The following is a 19725-nucleotide window of genomic DNA, read 5'->3' as shown; positions in this document are numbered from 1 at the left end:
ATACGTTAGGAGTGACGTTGTTCAAAAATTACCTAAATATGTACTCTTTTTCGAGCAATACATAATAAATAGGCACCGTTAATTGAGAGCTCTTCAATTAACTAAAATAAGCACGTAGTTGAACAAATAGAAAAATTTAACGACTCAATTATACCAAAACGTATCAAGAATTCATCCTGCAAAAGGTTCCATCGAAACACTAGATAACAAATTAGCTATTCATAATAGTACGTAAAACTACAATACTATAATTCATAACCAATAATGGAAATAGGAAGAAGAAAGTGAAAAACTCGTAGAAGAATTCTCCGCCTTGTTCCTTGTGTGTTCTAGCCTCCTTAGGACAAAATCTCCCTCCTTAGGTCGAAGCCCCCTTTCAAAAGTGAGCTTAAGGACTATTTAATTTATGTGGGATAGGGTTTGCATGGGGCAAAATAATACAAGCCCACTTCGGAACAACCTTTTTAGGTTAGCTTGTTCAATTTCTCGTGCGCACGGGAGAGTAAACGAGCGAAGTTTTTCTCTTTTTCTTTTCTTTCTAGGTCTCTCGTGCACTTCCATGCCTTTTTGCCATAATCCGCTAGTTTGTTTTCAAGCTCCCCTCAGCTAGCTTGTTCACTCTCTTGTGTTCACGCGAGAGTGAACAAGCAAATTTAAGTTCTTCTTTTGTCTCTTAGTCCCGAATTAACTTTCTTTTATTACTGTTTTATTCAACTTGCTCCTACACATAAGAATGCACGTAATAATGTTAGGATCGGGAAATCGGGTAGTGCGGAATTTAGCCAAACTATATTATAATGACAATAACAAAGACAATGCAAGTTGATAACAACGACAATTAAAGCATATAAAGAAGATACAAATTTAACGTGGTTCGGTCAAAGTGACCTACGTCCACAAGCGGAGAGGAGCAAATTCACTATACCAATAAGAGTACAAAATTTGAGTAAATACTAGATCACTAGAAAAGAAAAGGGATCACACAAGTGTTTTCCAACACTCAACTCACTTACAAACAACTCTCACTAAAGGAGGAGAAAAAGAAACAAGAAATGAAGACTCAAGTCTCGTTGGTGTGTTGAAAATGAACTAATGATCTTATAGGCAAAAAAGTCTTGGCCTCCAAGCTGTAAAAGAAAAGATACAACGTGTGCAAATAATATCCACCACAAATTGCAATACTTTTGATCCCAAAGAATATTGCCAACAAAGTCTACTTTGCAATTATGCTTATGTGGGATAAACTCCACTAGCCAAACTATTAGCCATATTACAATTAGCATAATTCACTACAAAAACTCATGTGATCTCCCGCAACCACACAAGTTATGAGATAAAAGTACACCGAAAAATACGCATTTTAGCTGTTTATCAGTTAGCTTTTGAGTTTGAGTTAGGCCCAAGATTTATTTATCATGGTATCAGAGCTATTTATATACAAATTTATTGTTAACGATATTAGGCCCCTCCCTATTAATGTCTAGACGCGAGGGAGGGTGTTGAGTCTCACATCGATGGGATTTGGATTTCTTGATCTCATCTCACCTTAAAAACTAGCTTTCGGGTTTGAATTAGGCCCGAAATTCATTTATCAAAATCTACGTAGATATATGTGCACACCCATCGTACCCAAGAATTATTTCCCTCAAAGTGCCTTCACAACTTAATTCATTCTTTTGAATTCCTATATATGTGATATTTCCCTTGTATTATTTATTGGTATACAAATGGAAGTGTATCAAACACTTGTGGGGTACTATTTTACTCATTTCTTTATCAATTTCCATCAGTTGCGTATCTTTTTTAGCTGTGGTATCAAAAGTTGCTTGTATATTCCTCCGGCTGAACTGTACTTTATTCCTTCAATTATTTTCTATGATTTCTTGATGGTTTTGGTAGCAGATGTTTCAACAAGATTTTGGATAGCTTACAGGGTTTATATTATCTTGAAATAATTTCCAATGTTATCCTAAATATTGAGATAACCTTTTATTCTATCCTATGAACGGAGGAGAGTTTTCTAACCTATGCATTGCCTTTGTTCCAATTTATATGTCACTTCTATTTTGAGTGCTCCAAAATGCTTGATACTCAGTCGCTAATACTATTATTTTACATTATATACTTTCTAAGTTTTCAAGAATTCAAATTTATTTTGAAGTTTTAAACTTAATTTGTTGTGATATTTCATACAACGAACTTCCAATTATAATTTTAATTTATTTTGTTCAATGCCACGAAAGTAGTAAAACTAGAATGGGGTCTATGGAGCTCCCCAAAGTAGTATTGCACCTCAAAAAAATTCCCCCTCCTCTGAGCATTAAAAGAAAAAAACCTGAAATTAAAGATAAAATTAGAAGAAAAAACTAAATTGGTGATAGAAAGGGAATCTTAGTAGTTGATGATAGGCTATAATTACGTATTTTAGTCGCTTATTACACTCTAATTTACTGCACTTTAATTGAGTTTGCGCTTTAATCGCTAGTTTTTTGCACTAACGGTGTGTTTTATACCTTGAAGGAGTGATTCCGAGATATATAGATGTTATGGAATGAATTCAAGAGATTTGGAGCTTTGAAGTCTGAGTAAAAGCCCAAGGAATTAAGCTGGGATCATATTCGGGGATCAACGATTGATAAAACAACAAAATGAAGACTCGAGGAGGCATATTGCGCACTGTCTAGTAAAATAGACATAACTTTTTGCTCAGAACTCCATTTAGGCTCCACAATATATGGTTAGAAACCTAACTCAAAGGGCTACAACTTTCTTGTTTTACGTTTTTCGAAATTCCAAACGGAACAGGGTAAAAAATCGCGGTTACGGTAGGACCGCGGTAGGACCGCGGCAGAACATTACCAAAGATTCAGAGGACCATTCTGGCCGCGGTCCTGGCGTAACCGCGGTGGGACCGTAGCAGGACACGTAAATTTCAGGGAGTAAAGTGCAAAACACGAGATTTTAAGCCCTAAACCCTATATTAAACGAGGGAGGCCGGCCAAGAGCGAAGGAGAATGATTTTTGGAAGTGAAAAACATCAGAAGGAAGGGCAAGAGGCAAGGAGGATCATTGGGCATCAATCTTTAATCTTCTTCTTTGTTCTTTTACCTTTGAATATGAATTCTTTTGTGATTTTTGTTATTTCCATGAGTAGCTAACTTTTCTAATCTAAGGTTTTGGTGAAACCCGTTGGGGATGAATTGGTTGTTATAAGTAATATAGATTTGAATTAGTTTAATCTCTATTTGTTCAACTATGTTTTGATTGTGGTTAATTGAAAGGATCCTCAATTAGCGGTTCCTATTTATTATGTATCTGCTTGAGAGAGAGTGCATATTTAGGTAGTTGTTTGAACAACATCACTCCCGGAGAATAGGCGAGAGTCATAGCCGAGGGTTTAGAGGTTGGATTAGAGATAACGATACCTCGGGCGCGATCTAAGTGAACTGCAATGCGAATTTAGCTAGCGTAGCTTGAGAGAGTGCGTCTAGTAAATTATCATAATTGTTTGAGAGAGATTTATGATAGCTGGAGATTTCATGATTGATAGAGGCAACTAAGTCAACGTAATAAGAAACATACAACCAAGGAAATCAATAACGGGGGAAACCATTACCTTAGACCTTTATTCTAATTGTTTACAATTCAAGCATAGTTAGTTTTCAGCTGTTTATTCATTTTCAATCTTGTCTTCTTGGTGATATTAAACAGATACAGCTAAGTTTTAGTTCTTTGTGGGATTCGTCTTCGGACTTTTAGACCGGATTATATTTGCAGCGACTGCTTATCCTTTTTAGGACTAGAGTTGGGCGTGATCAAGTTTTGGCGCCGTTGCCGGGGACCGCTTATCCTTTGGTAATCTTTGTAGTCATTCTTATATCTTAATATATCCTACCCGTCCCGTAGCCTACATTACAACCAAATAAAGTCCTAATTGATCCTAGATTGAATGAGCTCGATTAGTGGATTAGTACACTATGGGCAAGCTTATGGTGCATCTTTTGTGGCATATGAATGTTATTTCTGAGAGTGAGTGAATTCTTTTTATCTTGAGTTCTTAAGTATTCTTAAATTTTATTGTGTGGAACTACTCTCTTTTGTTGTGTGACGGCACTTGATTCATGAAGGAAAGGTAATGTCAGTGACCTCTATATTAGAGTAAGTGGGTGAGTTGTGAATAACGTGTGGTACTTGTGAGTCAAATCTTGAGGTGAAGATGTTACGCTTTTGTGCTTAGTCTATTTTAAATACTCTTGGTGTGATGAGTTAGGAGAATTGTTTAAAAAGGTCGTGTCTATAAAAAAAGTGCAGTTTGATTGCTCGAGGACGAGCAATGGTTTAAGTGTGTGGTGTTGATGATAGGCTATAATTACGTATTTTTGTCGCTTATTACACTCTAATTTACTGCACTTTAATTGAGTTTGCGCTTTAATCGCTAGTGTTTTGCACTAACGGTGTGGTTTATGCCTTGTAGGAGTGATTCCGAGATATATAGATATTATGGAATGAATTCAAGTGATTTGGAGCTTTGAAGTCTGAGTAAAAGCCCAAGGAATTAAGCTGGGATCGTATTCGGGGATCAACGGATGATAATAACAAAACGAAGACTCGAGGAGGCATATTGCGCACTGTCTAGAAAAATAGACATAACTTTTTTCTCAAAACTCTATTTAGGCTCCACAATATATGGTTGGAAATCTAACTCAAAGGGCTACAACTTTCGTGTTTTACGTTTTTCCAAATTCCAAACGGAACAGGGTGAAAAACTGCGGTTACGGTAGGACCGCGGTAGGATCGCGGCAGAACATTACCAAAGATTGAGAAGACCATTCTGGCCGCGGTCCTGGCGTAACCGCGGTGGGACCGCGGCAGGACACGTAAATTTCAGGGACTAAACTGCAAAACACAGGATTTTAAGCCCTAAACCCTATATTAAACGAGGGAGGCCGGCCAAGAGCGAAGGAGAATGATTTTTGGAAGTGAAAAACATCAGAAGGAAGGGCAAGAGGCAAGGAGGATCATTGGGCATCAATCTTTAATCTTCTTCTTTGTTCTTTTACCTTTGAATATGAATTCTTTTGTGATTTTTGTTATTTTCATGAGTAGCTAACTTTTCTAATCTACGGTTTTGGTGAAACCCGTTGGGGATGAATTGGTTGTTATAAGTAATATAGATTTGAATTAGTTTAATCTCTATTTGTTCAACTATGTTTTGATTGTGGTTAATTGAAAGGATCCTCAATTAGCCGTTCCTATTTATTATGTATCTGCTTGAGACAGAGTGCATATTTAGGTAGTTCTTTGATTAACATCACTCCCGGAGTATAGGCGAGAGTCATAACCGAGGGTTTAGAGGTTGGATTAGAGATAACGATACCTCGGGTGCGATCTAAGTGAACTGCAATGCGAATCTAGCTAGCGTAGCTTGAGAGAGTGCGTCTAGTAAATTATCATAATTGCTTGAGAGAGATTTATGATAGCTGGAGAGTTCATGATTAATAGAGGCAACTAAGTCAACGCTATAAGAAACATACAACCAAGGAAATCAACAACGGGGGAAACCATTACCTTAGACCTTTATTCTAATTGTTTACAATTCAAGCATAGTTAGTTTTCAGCTGTTTATTTATTTTCAATCTTGTCTTCTTGGTGATATTAAACAGATACAGCTAAGCCTTAGTTCTCTATGGGATTCGACTCCGGACTTTTAGACCGGATTATATTTGCAGCGACCACTTATCCTTTTTAGGACTAGAGTTGGACGTGATCAGTAGTCCAATCGGTAATATCTAATTTTTTACATTATTGGTGAGGATTCGATTCTCATCTCGTTATTTCCTCCTCTGTTCCCCTTCCCCCAAAAATAGTTGGTGGTAGAAATAACCATAGCAAAGGGTCTATCATACTAATAATCAACGCATGCCTAAAGTCAGAAAAGATTTTATTCACATGAAATGTTGAGTAATGTCTCAGGTGAGTGGAGGCCTAAAAGATCAATAATAGCCTATGGAATTTCCAAGAAATTTGGTGAAGTAATAGAACATTAGAACTCTTAGCTGGAAACAGCTAAGTCATAGTACTATTTCAATGATCAAATCAAATTATTTGGAAGTGGAAAAAACAGCTCAGTTATCTTAATAATTAATATTCGGAAATGATTTTCATTTCTGTTACAAAATAAATTTAATGATTAATATGGTTGAAGAATGTCATTTCTTTTCTTAAGGAATATACAAGTGCAGGAAGATTTACATAAATCAGAGTAGAAATATAAGTTTTAACTAATTTAACATTGTCCATACAAAATGAAGTTAAGAAAAAATCTCAAGTACTTTAAATCTCAGAAAATTTTAATATTAGTTTTAAAAAAATCTGAAGTTGATAGGACATACTAAGAGATTTCGTAGTTTATCACTTTATCTTGGCCTCATAAAATCGTTTTTCTTTTTCCTTTCAAATCTGAGGCAACAATAATTCATAACGTGTGCACAAGAGGGTGTATATATACGTGCATGCTCTTACATACCACATGTTTAGGGATATGATCTTGTACAAATAAAATATTTATGACCATAAATACAAAAACCATCATTTTAATTAAAGCCACAAAACAGTTACAACGCACAATGTTGTTGATCACACTCATCACCTACCTTATTCGTGAAATTTTCTTTTCGTCTTGTATTTAATATTACTGATCACACTTAAAAATATGAAAGGAGATCTTTTCGCATGATTCACGGAGGGAAAGATTCCTTATTTATCTGAAGTTTTTAATTTTTTTATGCGTTTGGCTAATTTTGATAAGTCTATGATTAATGGTTATAGGTTAATAAGTTTGAACTTATTTTGGATATTTTCTTAAGATTCTCAAAAGTTTACTCACCCGGTGTTTCCACCATATATTAGTTTATCATTGTTAACTATAAAATTAAGGAGAAACTATGTGTTAAATTTACTGTGGTTAAGTAATAACATTCTATGTCAAAGCACATGCCATGTATTTACTAAGATGGTGTAAAAGGTCAGGTGCGAGTAATTTTCTCCATTCAAACTTACAGCTTTTGTTCATTGTTACTGTTGTTTTACTCAATCGACTATAAATTTTAGACCTTCTTTGTGCGTTCTGGTATTTTCATGCTTCTGATCGGTGTGTTGAAGATCTGAAGGGTCGTCTTCATTTATAAAGCCATCAAGCGTAACTATATTTATTGATACAACCATTAAGTTGCGCGACTGTATGCATTGATACAACGAAATTGATACATTAGGTACGAACAATAATTAGGCAAACTATGGTTATGTATGATAATTAGACTCTAAACTATAGTGCTTTATGAAAATTCCTCGAAAGAAAACCATGTTACCCTTTCGAGGGTGAGTACCTCTCACCAGTATAGATACCGGGTATATTTATGTAAGATTTTATAACCATCTTGATATTGGAGGAACGGAAGAAAGCAGAGTCCTCATACTTGTGGTTCAGTTGCACCAGAAAAAATGAAATGATAAAATACTTTTATCGGATTTTCTTGATCCAAACATAGTGTTATTAGTGATTTCTGCTTGAGGAAAAACAATGAGTCGCCTTAGACGACCATGCAATAATTCATAAACTTCAAACATGTAATTGCTTTCAACATGTGAAGAACTAACGAACTAACAAACATGTCATCTGACTTTCAACATGATTTGTCTTTATACATTCCTACTAATTTGGCATGTGTTTCTATCATGTCTCTCGGCCAAGTGCATTATTGGCAACTGGCAAGTGACTGGTTTGTTCAAATAAGTAATGACGAGAGCAAATTAGTTTTCCCTTTTCTCAAAATTGGCAAAGTCAAAACCATTACTGTTTTTATGATGGAGAAATCTCAGTGTGACGTATAGGTTACTGGTTCGAACCGTGGAAGCAACAACTAATGTTTGCAGTAGAGTAGGTTGTCTATATCACACCCCTAAGGGTGCGGCCCTTCCTCGGACTTCTGCGAACATAGGATGCTTTGTGCACCGGGCTGCCCTTTTAAATCTATCTCAAGTACTACATTCAAAACTTCAGCGGATAAAGGGTTTGTCCTCCTACACTTCTCCAATTAAATACCAGATAGGATTTGAACTCGCAATGTGCGTCTACTCACACATCACGTGCATCACACACTGCACTCTTACCACTAAGAGAAGGGTGTAACTACAGAAAATGAAAAAGGCAGAGCACAATTACCCAAAGACCAAGATTCCCAGTAGCTAACTAGTCACAAATGTCAGGCAAACCGGTCTATGTATAGGTCAAATTTCTCAATTATAAGCAAGTATCCATACCTCTGAGGACCACAGTTCCAAATCTAGAACTTCATGCCTACTGAAGGAAAATTTGAATCTGTGGTCCTCTGAGGGATGGGTACATATATCGTATCACAAGGAGTGGCAATGTTTACCATATACACCGTATCATAAGTTTGACAAGGGCAATCCACTGCACGAAACTGCATGGTGCACAAGACATGTCATCGAATTGAGTGATAGCTCCTCTGGGTAAAACATAAAATTCATGAACAGGATAATGTAACATTTCACATAACACCAGTAGCAATAAGTGAGTCAACCAGCAACAAATGCAGCAAAAACGTACATTTCATTGCTCCATGAACGTTAAAAGGTACATAACATGTCATATAATATCCATGCCTACAATATTTACAGAAAGAGGTAACTATCAAATGTATACGACTATAAAGTTAAAAGGCACATAGCTCCTGTAACATGAATCGGAAGCACTTAGGCATTCTTAGAAGCATATGCCCAAAACTAAAACATACTCAGATGCCTATCATCATGCGTAAGACGGGCTGATTTAAAGCTCATAGTTCGGCGAGCAACTGGCATGTCATCTCTAGCAGCAAAGACTCGCTTGATTAAACAACTCAGAGTGAGCTAGCTTAAAACAAAATTTTATTTTCCAGTGCTTCCCAGCATGAGTTAATCCACCTTTCTTAGAACCGTAGTTTTCCCTGAAGTGTCAATGAAATATATAAACTTCTAATGAATTCTGAGGCAAATCACGTGAAGAAATAGAGGAAAGCCAAAAGAACAAGCTGCTTAATAAATGCACAAAAAACAGCCGATCAAGAATAAGCTTACACTAAATTGTTCGTTAGTTGAATATGGTAATGATAAATACTTTATTCCACCTTTTTCTGATAGGTGATACATATTTTATTCCACCTTCTAGTAGTGAATGATCTAGCAAAACATACAAATTATCATCCAATCAAGGATCAGCAGATTGTATCATTCAATAATGAAGATACATTATCATCAAAAATCATCATGGATTAGCAGACTGCAACGTTGAATAATAAATATAAGCATTTCCAGTACAAAAAGATTAATTGTATCAATACACACCACCTTCCGTCAAGAAAAAGAACAAATAAATTTGACATGCTAGCTCCTCAACACATTTAGGAAATGTGCCAACTCCAGCGCCTTTTCATATGAGGATCTAATAAAAGAATAAAGAGGCCACGTTTTGTTGAAATGACCAGCTTTTTCGAGAATAGCGCACAATAACGAAGTCTTCAGAATTGACCAACAATTGCCAAGAAAAACTCATCTCGGATTATAGTAGTGTATTTTCAAAAATCAATCAATAAACTCCCAAGGATTAGAAAACTGGTAGTTACCATAATGACAACTTTCAATTCCTAGATCCTACAAAAATGGGTATGTGAAAAGGAAACAACTATCGATGTATATGTGTATGCGTGTGCGTTTGGGCTGAGGCATAGTTGTTTTTGTTGCTGTTGATGGGTCTGTGTCTCTGTGTGTGTGTAAAGATACAGAGATCAAACAGACACAGAAATTCTTATATCTCTATATGGAGGTTACACAAAAGACAGACAGATCCAGAGCTCATAATGCCACATAAAAAATAGTAGTAAGCAGGACAAACTTCTTTAACCTTATAGCACTAAATCCTACAAATAAGCAGGATAAACTTATTTAATCTTATAGCACTAAATCTTACAAATTTCATCCATAACCAAATACTTAGGATAAGAAATTACCTCAGTAATGAATCCAAGAAACTCCTCAAACACTTCAAGTCTACGTTCAGAACGAGTTCATCTCCAAACAGTATGTCCTCCGCTTAACCAACATCATTGCAGCAGTCCCATAAGGCTCCTCAAACGCCGATCCAACCCAGTTCCCATCTGGCCCAACCACCTCCTTCTTAGGCTGCTCACTTGGCCTAATCGCCACCAATGTCGCCCCTTTCAATACTGTCCCATCAGGCAACTCCAAATGCGGGGCGTACCATAACCTCATGTTCAGTGCTGGCACCATAGTCCTTTTCGAGGCAGAGGAAGCCGAAAGAGGCTTCACTCTCAACTCCTCTAACTGCTCCTTATTCATACACAACACTCCCTGTCCATCCACATCCGTTAAAACCAAACTCTCAAGCTTCTTATGCTCAGCTATAATCGGCTGCAACAAATAATGCCTAGCCGACGCTGCAATTAGCGAACTAATTGTCCACACAACCCGTAGTTTCAATCCCCCGTTCGTGTAAAACGACTCGGGTATGCTCCCATTATCCAGTTCCCCATTACTATCACCCACAACATTACTACTACTGTTAGTAATATTACTATTAATGCTAGTATTACTAACCGGGTGAATCACTGAGGAGGCACCAAGAATAACACAATTATCAAGAGTGGAACCGAAATCAGCACGCCACCTTAGCAAAGCGCCCTCGTCAATACCCAATTCGCCACTAGGCAACTCGATCCTAAGAACCTTAATTTCATCGAAATTCTTCAAAACCTGTGTAGGGGAATGATGGGTGACGTCATTTTGCTCGTAACCATCGTCCAATGTAGAACCAGCGGATCGTCTCGAAGAAATCGAGATCAGCTGAGTAAGCGACTGAATGGGTTTAACCAGACCCAGAAACAGAAACCTAAGGAGGGACGAAATTGGATGGCGCGACTTACTAGTGGACCCCGCACCAGCAGCAGAGGTAGCGCCAGATGAAGATGAACCACCATCTTCGTCAGAGATGACGCAATCAACACGAACAATGACGTTGTCGACTTGAGGAACAAGTGAATGGAACCTTCTGGAAACTACACAGCATCTTCCTAGAGCTTTAACATCGCCGATCTTGTTGAAGACTAAGAGAAGAATGGAATCGGGTAGTCGGTCGAAGTGGTCAACGGGTTCAGGATAGATCGTTGACCTCAGATCTGACTTGGATGAACCCATATTTCTAGAGTTTTCTGATTAGCTAAAAGATTCTTTTGTAAGTGTGTAGGGAGAAGAGGAAGAAGAAAGAAGAAGAAGAAGAAGAAGAAGAAGAAGAAGAAAAGGATTATAGAGAGGACATGGATTTGGGAAGAGAAAAGGAAAGTGAGAAAAACAGAGTGTTTTTGTGTTCACAGAGAGGAAAAGAGGATATAGGAAGAGAGATGAGAAGGAGAAGAATCAAGCATACCATGGGAGTAAGGAGATAAAGACATAAAGTGTGTGTCTTTTTTTTGTTTTTTCTTTTCTTTTTTGAGCCTAACTATTAAGTATACATATCAATAATAAATTTTTTTTTGGAAAATTCTCAAAGGGAAACTCTTAGCTACTATCTTTTGGATAATCTGTTCACTATGCAATAGCTCGTAAATAAACAGGAGTATAAGGTAAACCCGGTGCGATAAACTTTGACTGAGTAAGTCCTGCACTATTTTATAACCATTTCGTATTTGGTATAGGTTGATTCAGATTCATAGGGATCCATTAAAAGGAAAGCATTTTGTATAAATGATTTTCATTTTTATAACCTAATTACCTAAATTCAAAATTTCTGATTAACAGTGGAAGAATCTATTCATCTCATCACTATACGCTCTGATGGTTGTATGCTACCAAATCAAATTAAAAAGTGAATTGTAGATAATTTCGTATAGCAAGTAGTAAGGGGTAACCTATAAAATACAAATAAATGATGATATAGAAACAAGCTTATGTAAGACATGTTGTATATATACATTTCTATTAGTTAATTATAGTTAAATGATATATTTCTCACTTTAATTTGTGATTGTTAAGACTAAATTATTTGGTTTGATGTCAAGAATATGCAGAAGTAAGTATTTTTTGAGGCTTGTTTTAGCAAGGGAACTCACATTCCCTTCCTAATACTAATGATGTAATTTTGTAACGCTTTTAATATGTCCAGTTTATCAACAAAACAAAAAAAACTACACTAGTGACGGAGATATAAAGATCTTCTATATTAGCACTATACATAATTATTTTTTTCTATTTTCTTTATTTCTTTTACATAATCTGTTTTTTTTTTTATATATATAATTTGGAAAAAGATGTGGGGACAATGGTTAGTGATTGGTATACTTTCATTGTCTGTTGTATGCTTGCTTTCCACCCCACCACTATCGTTCCTTTCATAACTACTTGCTTATTTTTTTTGCTTTTTACCATATTTTGTTATTTTGTTATTTTTTTGGTAGAGTTGTGTTGTTCTAATATTTTCTTGTTTGTTTCTTTTTGTCTCCTTTCATGTAAATGGATATTTGGAAAGACGATAGAACCAAGTTACTAAATGGATTCATTAACTCAAGATGCAAAATAAGGCAAAGATTTACGTTCTAGACATGTAAAGATGTTTAAGAAAATTTAATTAGGTTTTAACATTGAGAACGTGTTTAAGAAAAACAATCTCATTTTAAAACGTCCAGCAACTCTGTCATTCCAAAATATTTTTCTTTTTCATTTTTTGGATTGGGTGGAAAAAAGAATTTATGGGTTTTAAAAGCTCTAGTATCTTCTAACTGGGTATTTTATTTAATTATTGCTTTAAATACAATATTTGTTTTAGTTGTTACTTAAATTTTATTATATCGTATTGTTAAATTCGTGTTAAGTAATGATGAAAAGTTTCACTTTATGTAACGGCTGATTTGGCGTGGTCGCATCGTTATCAAATATTTTTCTCTCATCTTGCCCTTCCTTATTATTAGATAATCTTATTTTATCCTTTATCTTACCTTTTATCTAATAATTCTATCTTGTACCTTACTTTTTCTTTTCTAATATTGCGAGTTTCTTGTTTATATTGTTGGAACATGGCATCATGAAACGATGACAAATAATACAATCTATCCAAATATTATATACATTAAATGATCCAGTACAAATAATATAATACGATACAATACATTAGGAAACGATAAATAACAACCCTCCAAACAAGCTCTAAATTAAAAGCTTCTAACTGTTTTGCCTAGTTGTATGAAACCAAAGGGTCCGATTAGTCAAGGCAAGGTAGTAAATGAAGGAGATTTGGTGGAAGAGGATAGACAAATAAGGATGGGATTCCAAAGAATGGTAGTTTCCTACTTATCTAAGTTAATAACAAAAGGTATTTTTATTTGGATACTTAGGTGAGCTAAGTAAAGCCTTAGGGAAAAAGATTCTTGGAATTTATAGTTAGTGAAAATATACTTTGATTTGGTTATACTTTGTTGCTTGCGTTTGTAGCTAAGTTAAGAATTATTTCAAATTTTATTTTTTTTTATATTATCATATTAAGTCGATCTATGATATTAATTAATCTTTCATAACAAACTTAATATGATAACCTACAATTATAGAGTAATAATATGTTATGATCGTTTAATAACAGTAATAATATTTTGAATTGTCAATGTACATAACTTACGCTATGACCTTTTTTTGTTTAATCATGCGAAATTTGATGTCTACTGGTCCGACTAATCCAAATTCTGTTGCGGCAGCTAGGGTTTAGAAACTAAAATGTACAGCTAAGAAGAGAAAGAAAAATTTAGAAATTAAAAGGGAATTCTTTCATTCATATTTGGATAGTGCAAATACAGTGTATATAAGCTTCCACTACTAGCTAAAAGACAAAAGAGCATAAGTAATTCTATTGGACTCTAAGTACCTAAAATTAATAATTAACAGGGCTAATGTGTAAATGCCAAAACTTACACTTAAACTATTATAGGACTCAAATGCTCTCACTGAAAGCTTCAGCTGAAAGACATTCTTAACTAACTTAACCGCTAGGTACAACTATGCAGGCTCTTCGTACAACTCTGTTTCGCTGCCAATTAAACCTTGCATCAGTTCCCCCCTCTTAACATCTTTCTTGACCTCAAGGAAGGAAAGCAGGAAAACGTATTCTCAACGCTTGATAATCTTCCCAGGTTGCACATTCTGGAGGTACTTGTTTGCACTGAATTAAGACTTGAGCCACAACCTTGTTTCCCTTCTGGATCATTCGTCTCTCCAAAATCTTCTCAGGTTGTGGACAATAAGGAATTGATAAATCTATAACTGGTGGGTGAGAAATGGTTGTTGGGAGCTCATGGCAGGGTTTGAGTTTGGAGACATGGAAGGTTGGGTGTAAGAGGAGTTGAGGGGGAAGTGATAGTTTATAGGCTACAGATCCCACTTTTCAGAACTTGGTAAGGACCATAGTACCTAGCAGACAACTTAGAAAATGGTTTCCCCGACATAGAAACTTGTCTGTATGGTTGAATTTTAAGGTAGACCCAATCTCCCTTTTTGAATTGTCTGTCAAACCTGTGCTTGTTGTCTTGAGCCAACATTCTTTGATATGCTCTTTTAAGATGGTACTTCAGTAATTGCCTTTTGAATTCTCGAGTCAACAAGCTTCTGTCTATCTCCTCCAATCCTGAATCACCAGCAGCATAGGGTAGATATAGAGGTGGAGGTTGGCCATACAAAGCCTCATAAGGTGTGCTTTGAATTGAGGTATGGAAGGTGGTGTTATACCACCATTCAGCTGATGCCAAGAACTGAGCCCAATCAGCCTGAGAATCTGAGCAGAACCTTCTCAAATAGGTCTCTAAACACCTATTTACCACCTCTGTCTGGCCATCTGTCTAGGAAGGGTAGGCAGTGGAGGTGTTCAATGTTACTCCCATCATAGAAAACAACTCTTGCCAAATTTTACTTGTGAAAATGGGATCCCTGCCACTAGTAATATCCTCTGGTACCCCATGTAGCTTGTAAATGTTTTCCATGAAAAGTTTGGCTATATCATGAGCAGAATAAGGATGGGAAAGGGCAATAAAGTGAGCATATTTTGTGAGCCTGTCTACCACAACCCAAACCACATTTTTCCATTTTGATTTAGGCAACCCTTCAATGAAATCCATGCTTATACTACTCCATGCTGCCAATGGAATCTTGAGGGGTTGCAACAACCCCTGATAAGGTGCATTATCATATTTATGCCTTTGGCATATATCACAGGCCTTCACATAATTCTGAACCTCCTCCATCATTTCTTTCTACCAGAAATGTGCTGCCAACCTTCTGTAAGTGTTAACAATACCAGAATGTCCTCTTGTTGGGAATCATGCCAAAGCTGTAGGATGTTCTTTCTTAGTTGTTGATCAGGACCTACTACTAGTTTTCCCTTCCTTCTTAGTTGACCGTGGATGAAAGTGTATTTATTAACCTTTGCCTGAATCAATGTTGTGAGCTCTTCATCCTTATACCAACTTTTCATTACTAATTCCAAAAAGTCAGTTTTCATAGTGGAAAGTGTCATTGCAGCCAACTTGATCAGAGGAAGCCTTGATAGAGCATCAGCTACTTTGTTTTCCTTTCCTTTCTTGTACTCAATCTCAAAATTAAACTGCATAAGTATAGTGATCCATTTGAGTTGAGTACCTGTGTGTAACTTTTGCTCTAATAGGAATTTAAGAGCTTTTTGACCCGTCTTAACAATGAAAGGCCTGCCTGTCAGGTACTGTGACCATTTGTTCACACCTAGCACCAAAGCCACCAGCTCTTTTTCATAAACAGATAGGGACTGATGTCTTTTGGAGAGCCCCTTGCTGAGGAATGCAATGAGGTGCCCTTTTTGCATTAAGACAACCCCAATGCCCATGTTGCATGCATCAGTCTCAACCACAAACATTAGGGAGAAGTATGGAAGAGTTAGGACTGGTGCTGTAGTCAGTGCCTCCTTGAGTTGTTTGAAAGCTTCTCTAGCCTCCTCATTCTATATAAAGTTGTCCTTCTTGAGCAAGTCAGTGAGCGATTTGCTAATGACACCATAATTCCTGATGAACCTTCTATACTATCCTGCAAGGCCTAGAAATCCCCTCAATTGTGTCACATACTGTGGTTCAGGCCATGTCCTCATAGCTTCCACCTTCCTTGGATCACTGGACACTCCTTGTGCTAAGATATAGTGTCCTAAGTACTCTACTCTTTTGGCAGCAATAATATATTTACTCTTTTTGGCTAACAACTGATGTTGAACTAGTAATTCAAAGTCCACCTTGAGATGTTGTATGTGCTCCTCCAAGCTCCTGCTATAGACCAAAATGTCATAAAAAGACTAGAATGAACTTTCTGAGGTGATCCTGAAAGATGTGGTTCATCAATCCTTGGAAGCTTGAGGGTGCATTGGTCAAGACAAATGTCATGACCAAGTACTCATAATGGCCAGAGTGTGTTTTGAAGGCTATTTTAGGAACATCTGAGGTTGCCATTCCTATCTGATGATAGCCTGGCCTCAAATCTATTTTGGATAAACCTGAGATCCTCCTAGCTCATCAAGTAACTCCTCTATGATTGGAATGGGAAACTTATCCTTTACAGTTGCCTTATTTAATGTTTTATAATCCACACATAATCTCCAAGAGCTATCCTTTTTCCCTACTAGTACAACAGGTGAGGCATAAGGGCTTGAACTGTATTGTATAATTCCTTGTTTCAGCATCTCTTTAATCATGGTCTTAATGACATCTCTCTGGAGAGGTGAATATCTGTAGGGTCTTGAATTGACTGGTAAAGTGCCTTCCATTAGTGGAATGTGATGATCAAAAAACCCCTAGAAGGTGGTAATTGAGTTGTCTCCCCAAAAACATCTGCATACTTGTCAAGCACCTCTCTAACTTCTGGAGGTTGCTCTTCTCCTTGATTTTCTTCTAACTCTGGGGCCCTGGTTTCTGCTTCCCTCACCTTTACCATGAAGATCTGTGATCCCCCTACTACCATTTTCTCTATAGACTTGGCCTTAACTGTCTTGAACTTGGGTTGTATTCCCCTCAAGGTAAGCATCTTTCCCTGGTACTCAAATTCCATTAATAACTTTTTGAAATTGAACTTGATATCATCTAAGGGATATAACCATTTAATGCCAAGGACTACATCTTTTTTCCCAATGGGAAACACTAGGAAATCATCCTGAAACACAGATCATTGCATCAACCACTGGAACCATTTACATATGCTATATGTTGGCACTTCCCTTCTATCTGCAACTTGCACCAGCTGAGGTTTGATTTTGCTGATTTTGCACCCCAGCCTTCTGGCTGTATCCTCATCTATAAGTTATGGGTGGATCCACGGTCTATGAATATCTCCAAAGGTTGTTGTTCAGTAAATCTTCTGGCCTTAGTGTTTGGTATCCCATTGTTCCATTCAAAGCTTGTAATGATATTGCACAATTCTCCATGGGTTCTATTGCCATTGTTTTATCTTCTTCCTCTTCCACTAATGTTTCTTCCCCATGTTCTTCTTCTACTACCACTATATCCTCTTCCAATTCCAATGAGAACAGCTGCCTTTTAGCTTGACATTTGTGTCCTGCTACATATTTCTCATCACAAAAGAAACATAGGCCTTGGGATCTTTTTTCCTTCATTTCTACAGGGGTGAGTCTCCTTCTTTTGGTGTTATCAAACTTAGCTGTGATAGGTCTCCTGGGAATAATGTTATTGCTCCTTTGCAGATTTCTTGAGCCTTGGTCTTTATTCCAAGAACTTCCTGCTGAGGAGGCCTTGGTGGCTTTACTTTGAGCAGCAAAACTAGCCTCATGCAATCTTGCTAAATAGTATGCTTGGGGTAAGGTACATGGGTTCCCTACCTTGACACTCAACTCTGGGCTAAGGTTATGTAGGAAGATGCTGATAGCATTCTCAACTAAGATATCCAACCTAGTCATTACCCCCACAAAATCCTTTTGATAGTCTTTGACTGAACCAGTGTGCTTGATGTTCATAATCTTTGTCATGGGGTCTGAGCATTCAGCACCAAAGCTGTCACATAAGGCCCAAATATACTCCCCCAACTAGGTAATGGCAATTGCCCCCTGCTCCTCATATACCCCAAATGCCATTGTAATGCATCTCTTTCAAAATGTAGGTACACCAGTTTCATTCTCTGTTGTATACTGACTTCCTCATCAGCAAAGAACTGATCTGTCTTATATATCCATGTTCTTAGATCTTCCCCATAAAACTTAGGAAATTCAACCTTAGAGTATTTGGTGAATGGAATCCTAGGCAAGGGAACATTATGGTTATTATGGGTTGGTTGTTGAGTATTAACTGTAGGTGTGTTCTGATAGGGTGTTGGTGTTGGTGGCTGAGGTACATAGGGAAGTTGATGGTATAGGGAAGGAGGTATATGAGTGTTTAGGGAGTAATAGGCTAGTGGATAGTGCATCTGGTAGTTGTGAAGGTGTGAAGGTATTTGGTGGTGGTTAACATTTCCTGGGTGCTAATTTTGATATGGATAGGCAGGTATGCTTAGATCGGGTGGGCTAATATATGGTTGTGGGGAGATTTGGTTGGCTCTCATGAGTGATGAATGGCTTGGCTGAATGCCTTGAGTGTGAAATGGTGTAGGTTGATTCATGAATAGCTGGAATTGGTGGTTTGGTGCAGTAGGTTTGTGAGATATGGGGCCTAAGGAAGGGTGGCTAGGACTAGCTTGTTGCAGGTGTATTGAAGTCTGTACCTGTTCATTAATAGGAGGAAGAGTGGTTGATACTACACCCCCACTGATTCCTATAGGAACATTAATTCCATCAGTAGAAGGAGTAGCTAACTCACCAAAATCAAAGGGCTTGTCGTTTGGAGAGTATAGTTCTTCCCCGGTGCAACTCACATTCTTGTCTCGCTCAGGCCTCTTGCCTCCATGAATGGCCTCATTGAGCACTTCTCTGACTTCATTCAGAGCTTCTTCTTAACCTTTGCAACTCTGCTCGTGGTTAGCTTCGAGCTGATTTTGTCTAGACACAAAGCTGGACATGTCTGCAAACATCTTTTGCAGCATATTCTTAACCTTGTTCATCTCAGTCGACATTTCTCCCCACAGCGCCGGGAAGGTGCTCTGATACCGTTGTTGTGGCAGCTAGGGTTTAGGAACTAAAATCTACAACTAAGAAGAGAAAATAAGAAATTAAAAGGGAATTCAATCATTCATAATTGGATACTGCAAATACAGGGTATATAAGCTTCCACTACTAGCTAAAAGACAAAAGAGCATAACTAACTCTATTGGACTCTAAGTACCTAAACTTAATAATTAACAGGGCTAATGTGTAAATGCCAAAACTTACACTTAAACTATTATAGGACTCAAATGCTCTCACAGTCTCACTGAAAACTTCAGCTGAAAGATATTCTTAACTAACTTAACCGCTTGGTACAACTACGCAAGATCTTCGTACAACTCAGTTCAGCTGCCAATTAAACCTTGCATCAAATTCACATTTCAATGGACCTGCTACAAGAGAAAGTGCATCATATTAGGAATTCTCTGTTCTCAAAACTTGAAACCGGCGAGTGCCCTGACATGTAGGTGCAGGCGGGGAAGTTAAATTTGCAACTTGATCTCCTTCTCTCCTCCCCT

At 37.2% G+C, this 19725-nt stretch overlaps 1 protein-coding gene across 1 annotated transcript; it reads right to left on the bottom strand.

The window, feature by feature from the left end:
• Positions 1-8611: 8611 nt before the first annotated feature.
• On the bottom strand, positions 8612-11535 carry LOC109238013 (F-box protein At5g46170-like). Its single transcript, XM_019404437.1, has 2 exons — positions 10068-11535; positions 8612-9008 (listed from the first exon to the last, which is right to left on the bottom strand). Exon 1 carries the CDS (start codon positions 11269-11271, stop codon positions 10114-10116), a length of 1158 nt encoding a protein of 385 aa, XP_019259982.1. The 5' UTR covers positions 11272-11535; the 3' UTR covers positions 8612-9008; positions 10068-10113.
• Between the last annotated feature and the right edge of the window lie 8190 nt (positions 11536-19725).

This window comes from Nicotiana attenuata, unplaced genomic scaffold, assembly GCF_001879085.1.
Source record: "Nicotiana attenuata strain UT unplaced genomic scaffold, NIATTr2, whole genome shotgun sequence".
Taxonomy (NCBI): domain Eukaryota; kingdom Viridiplantae; phylum Streptophyta; class Magnoliopsida; order Solanales; family Solanaceae; genus Nicotiana; species Nicotiana attenuata.
Note: the sequence above shows the minus strand (reverse complement) of the source record. Positions and strands in the feature narration are given on the sequence as shown.

Excerpts from the sequence above, each read along its gene's own strand:
- LOC109238013 (XM_019404437.1), bottom strand. The coding sequence starts at position 11,271 with ATGGGTTCATCCAAGTCAGATCTGAGGTCAACGATCTATCCTGAACCC.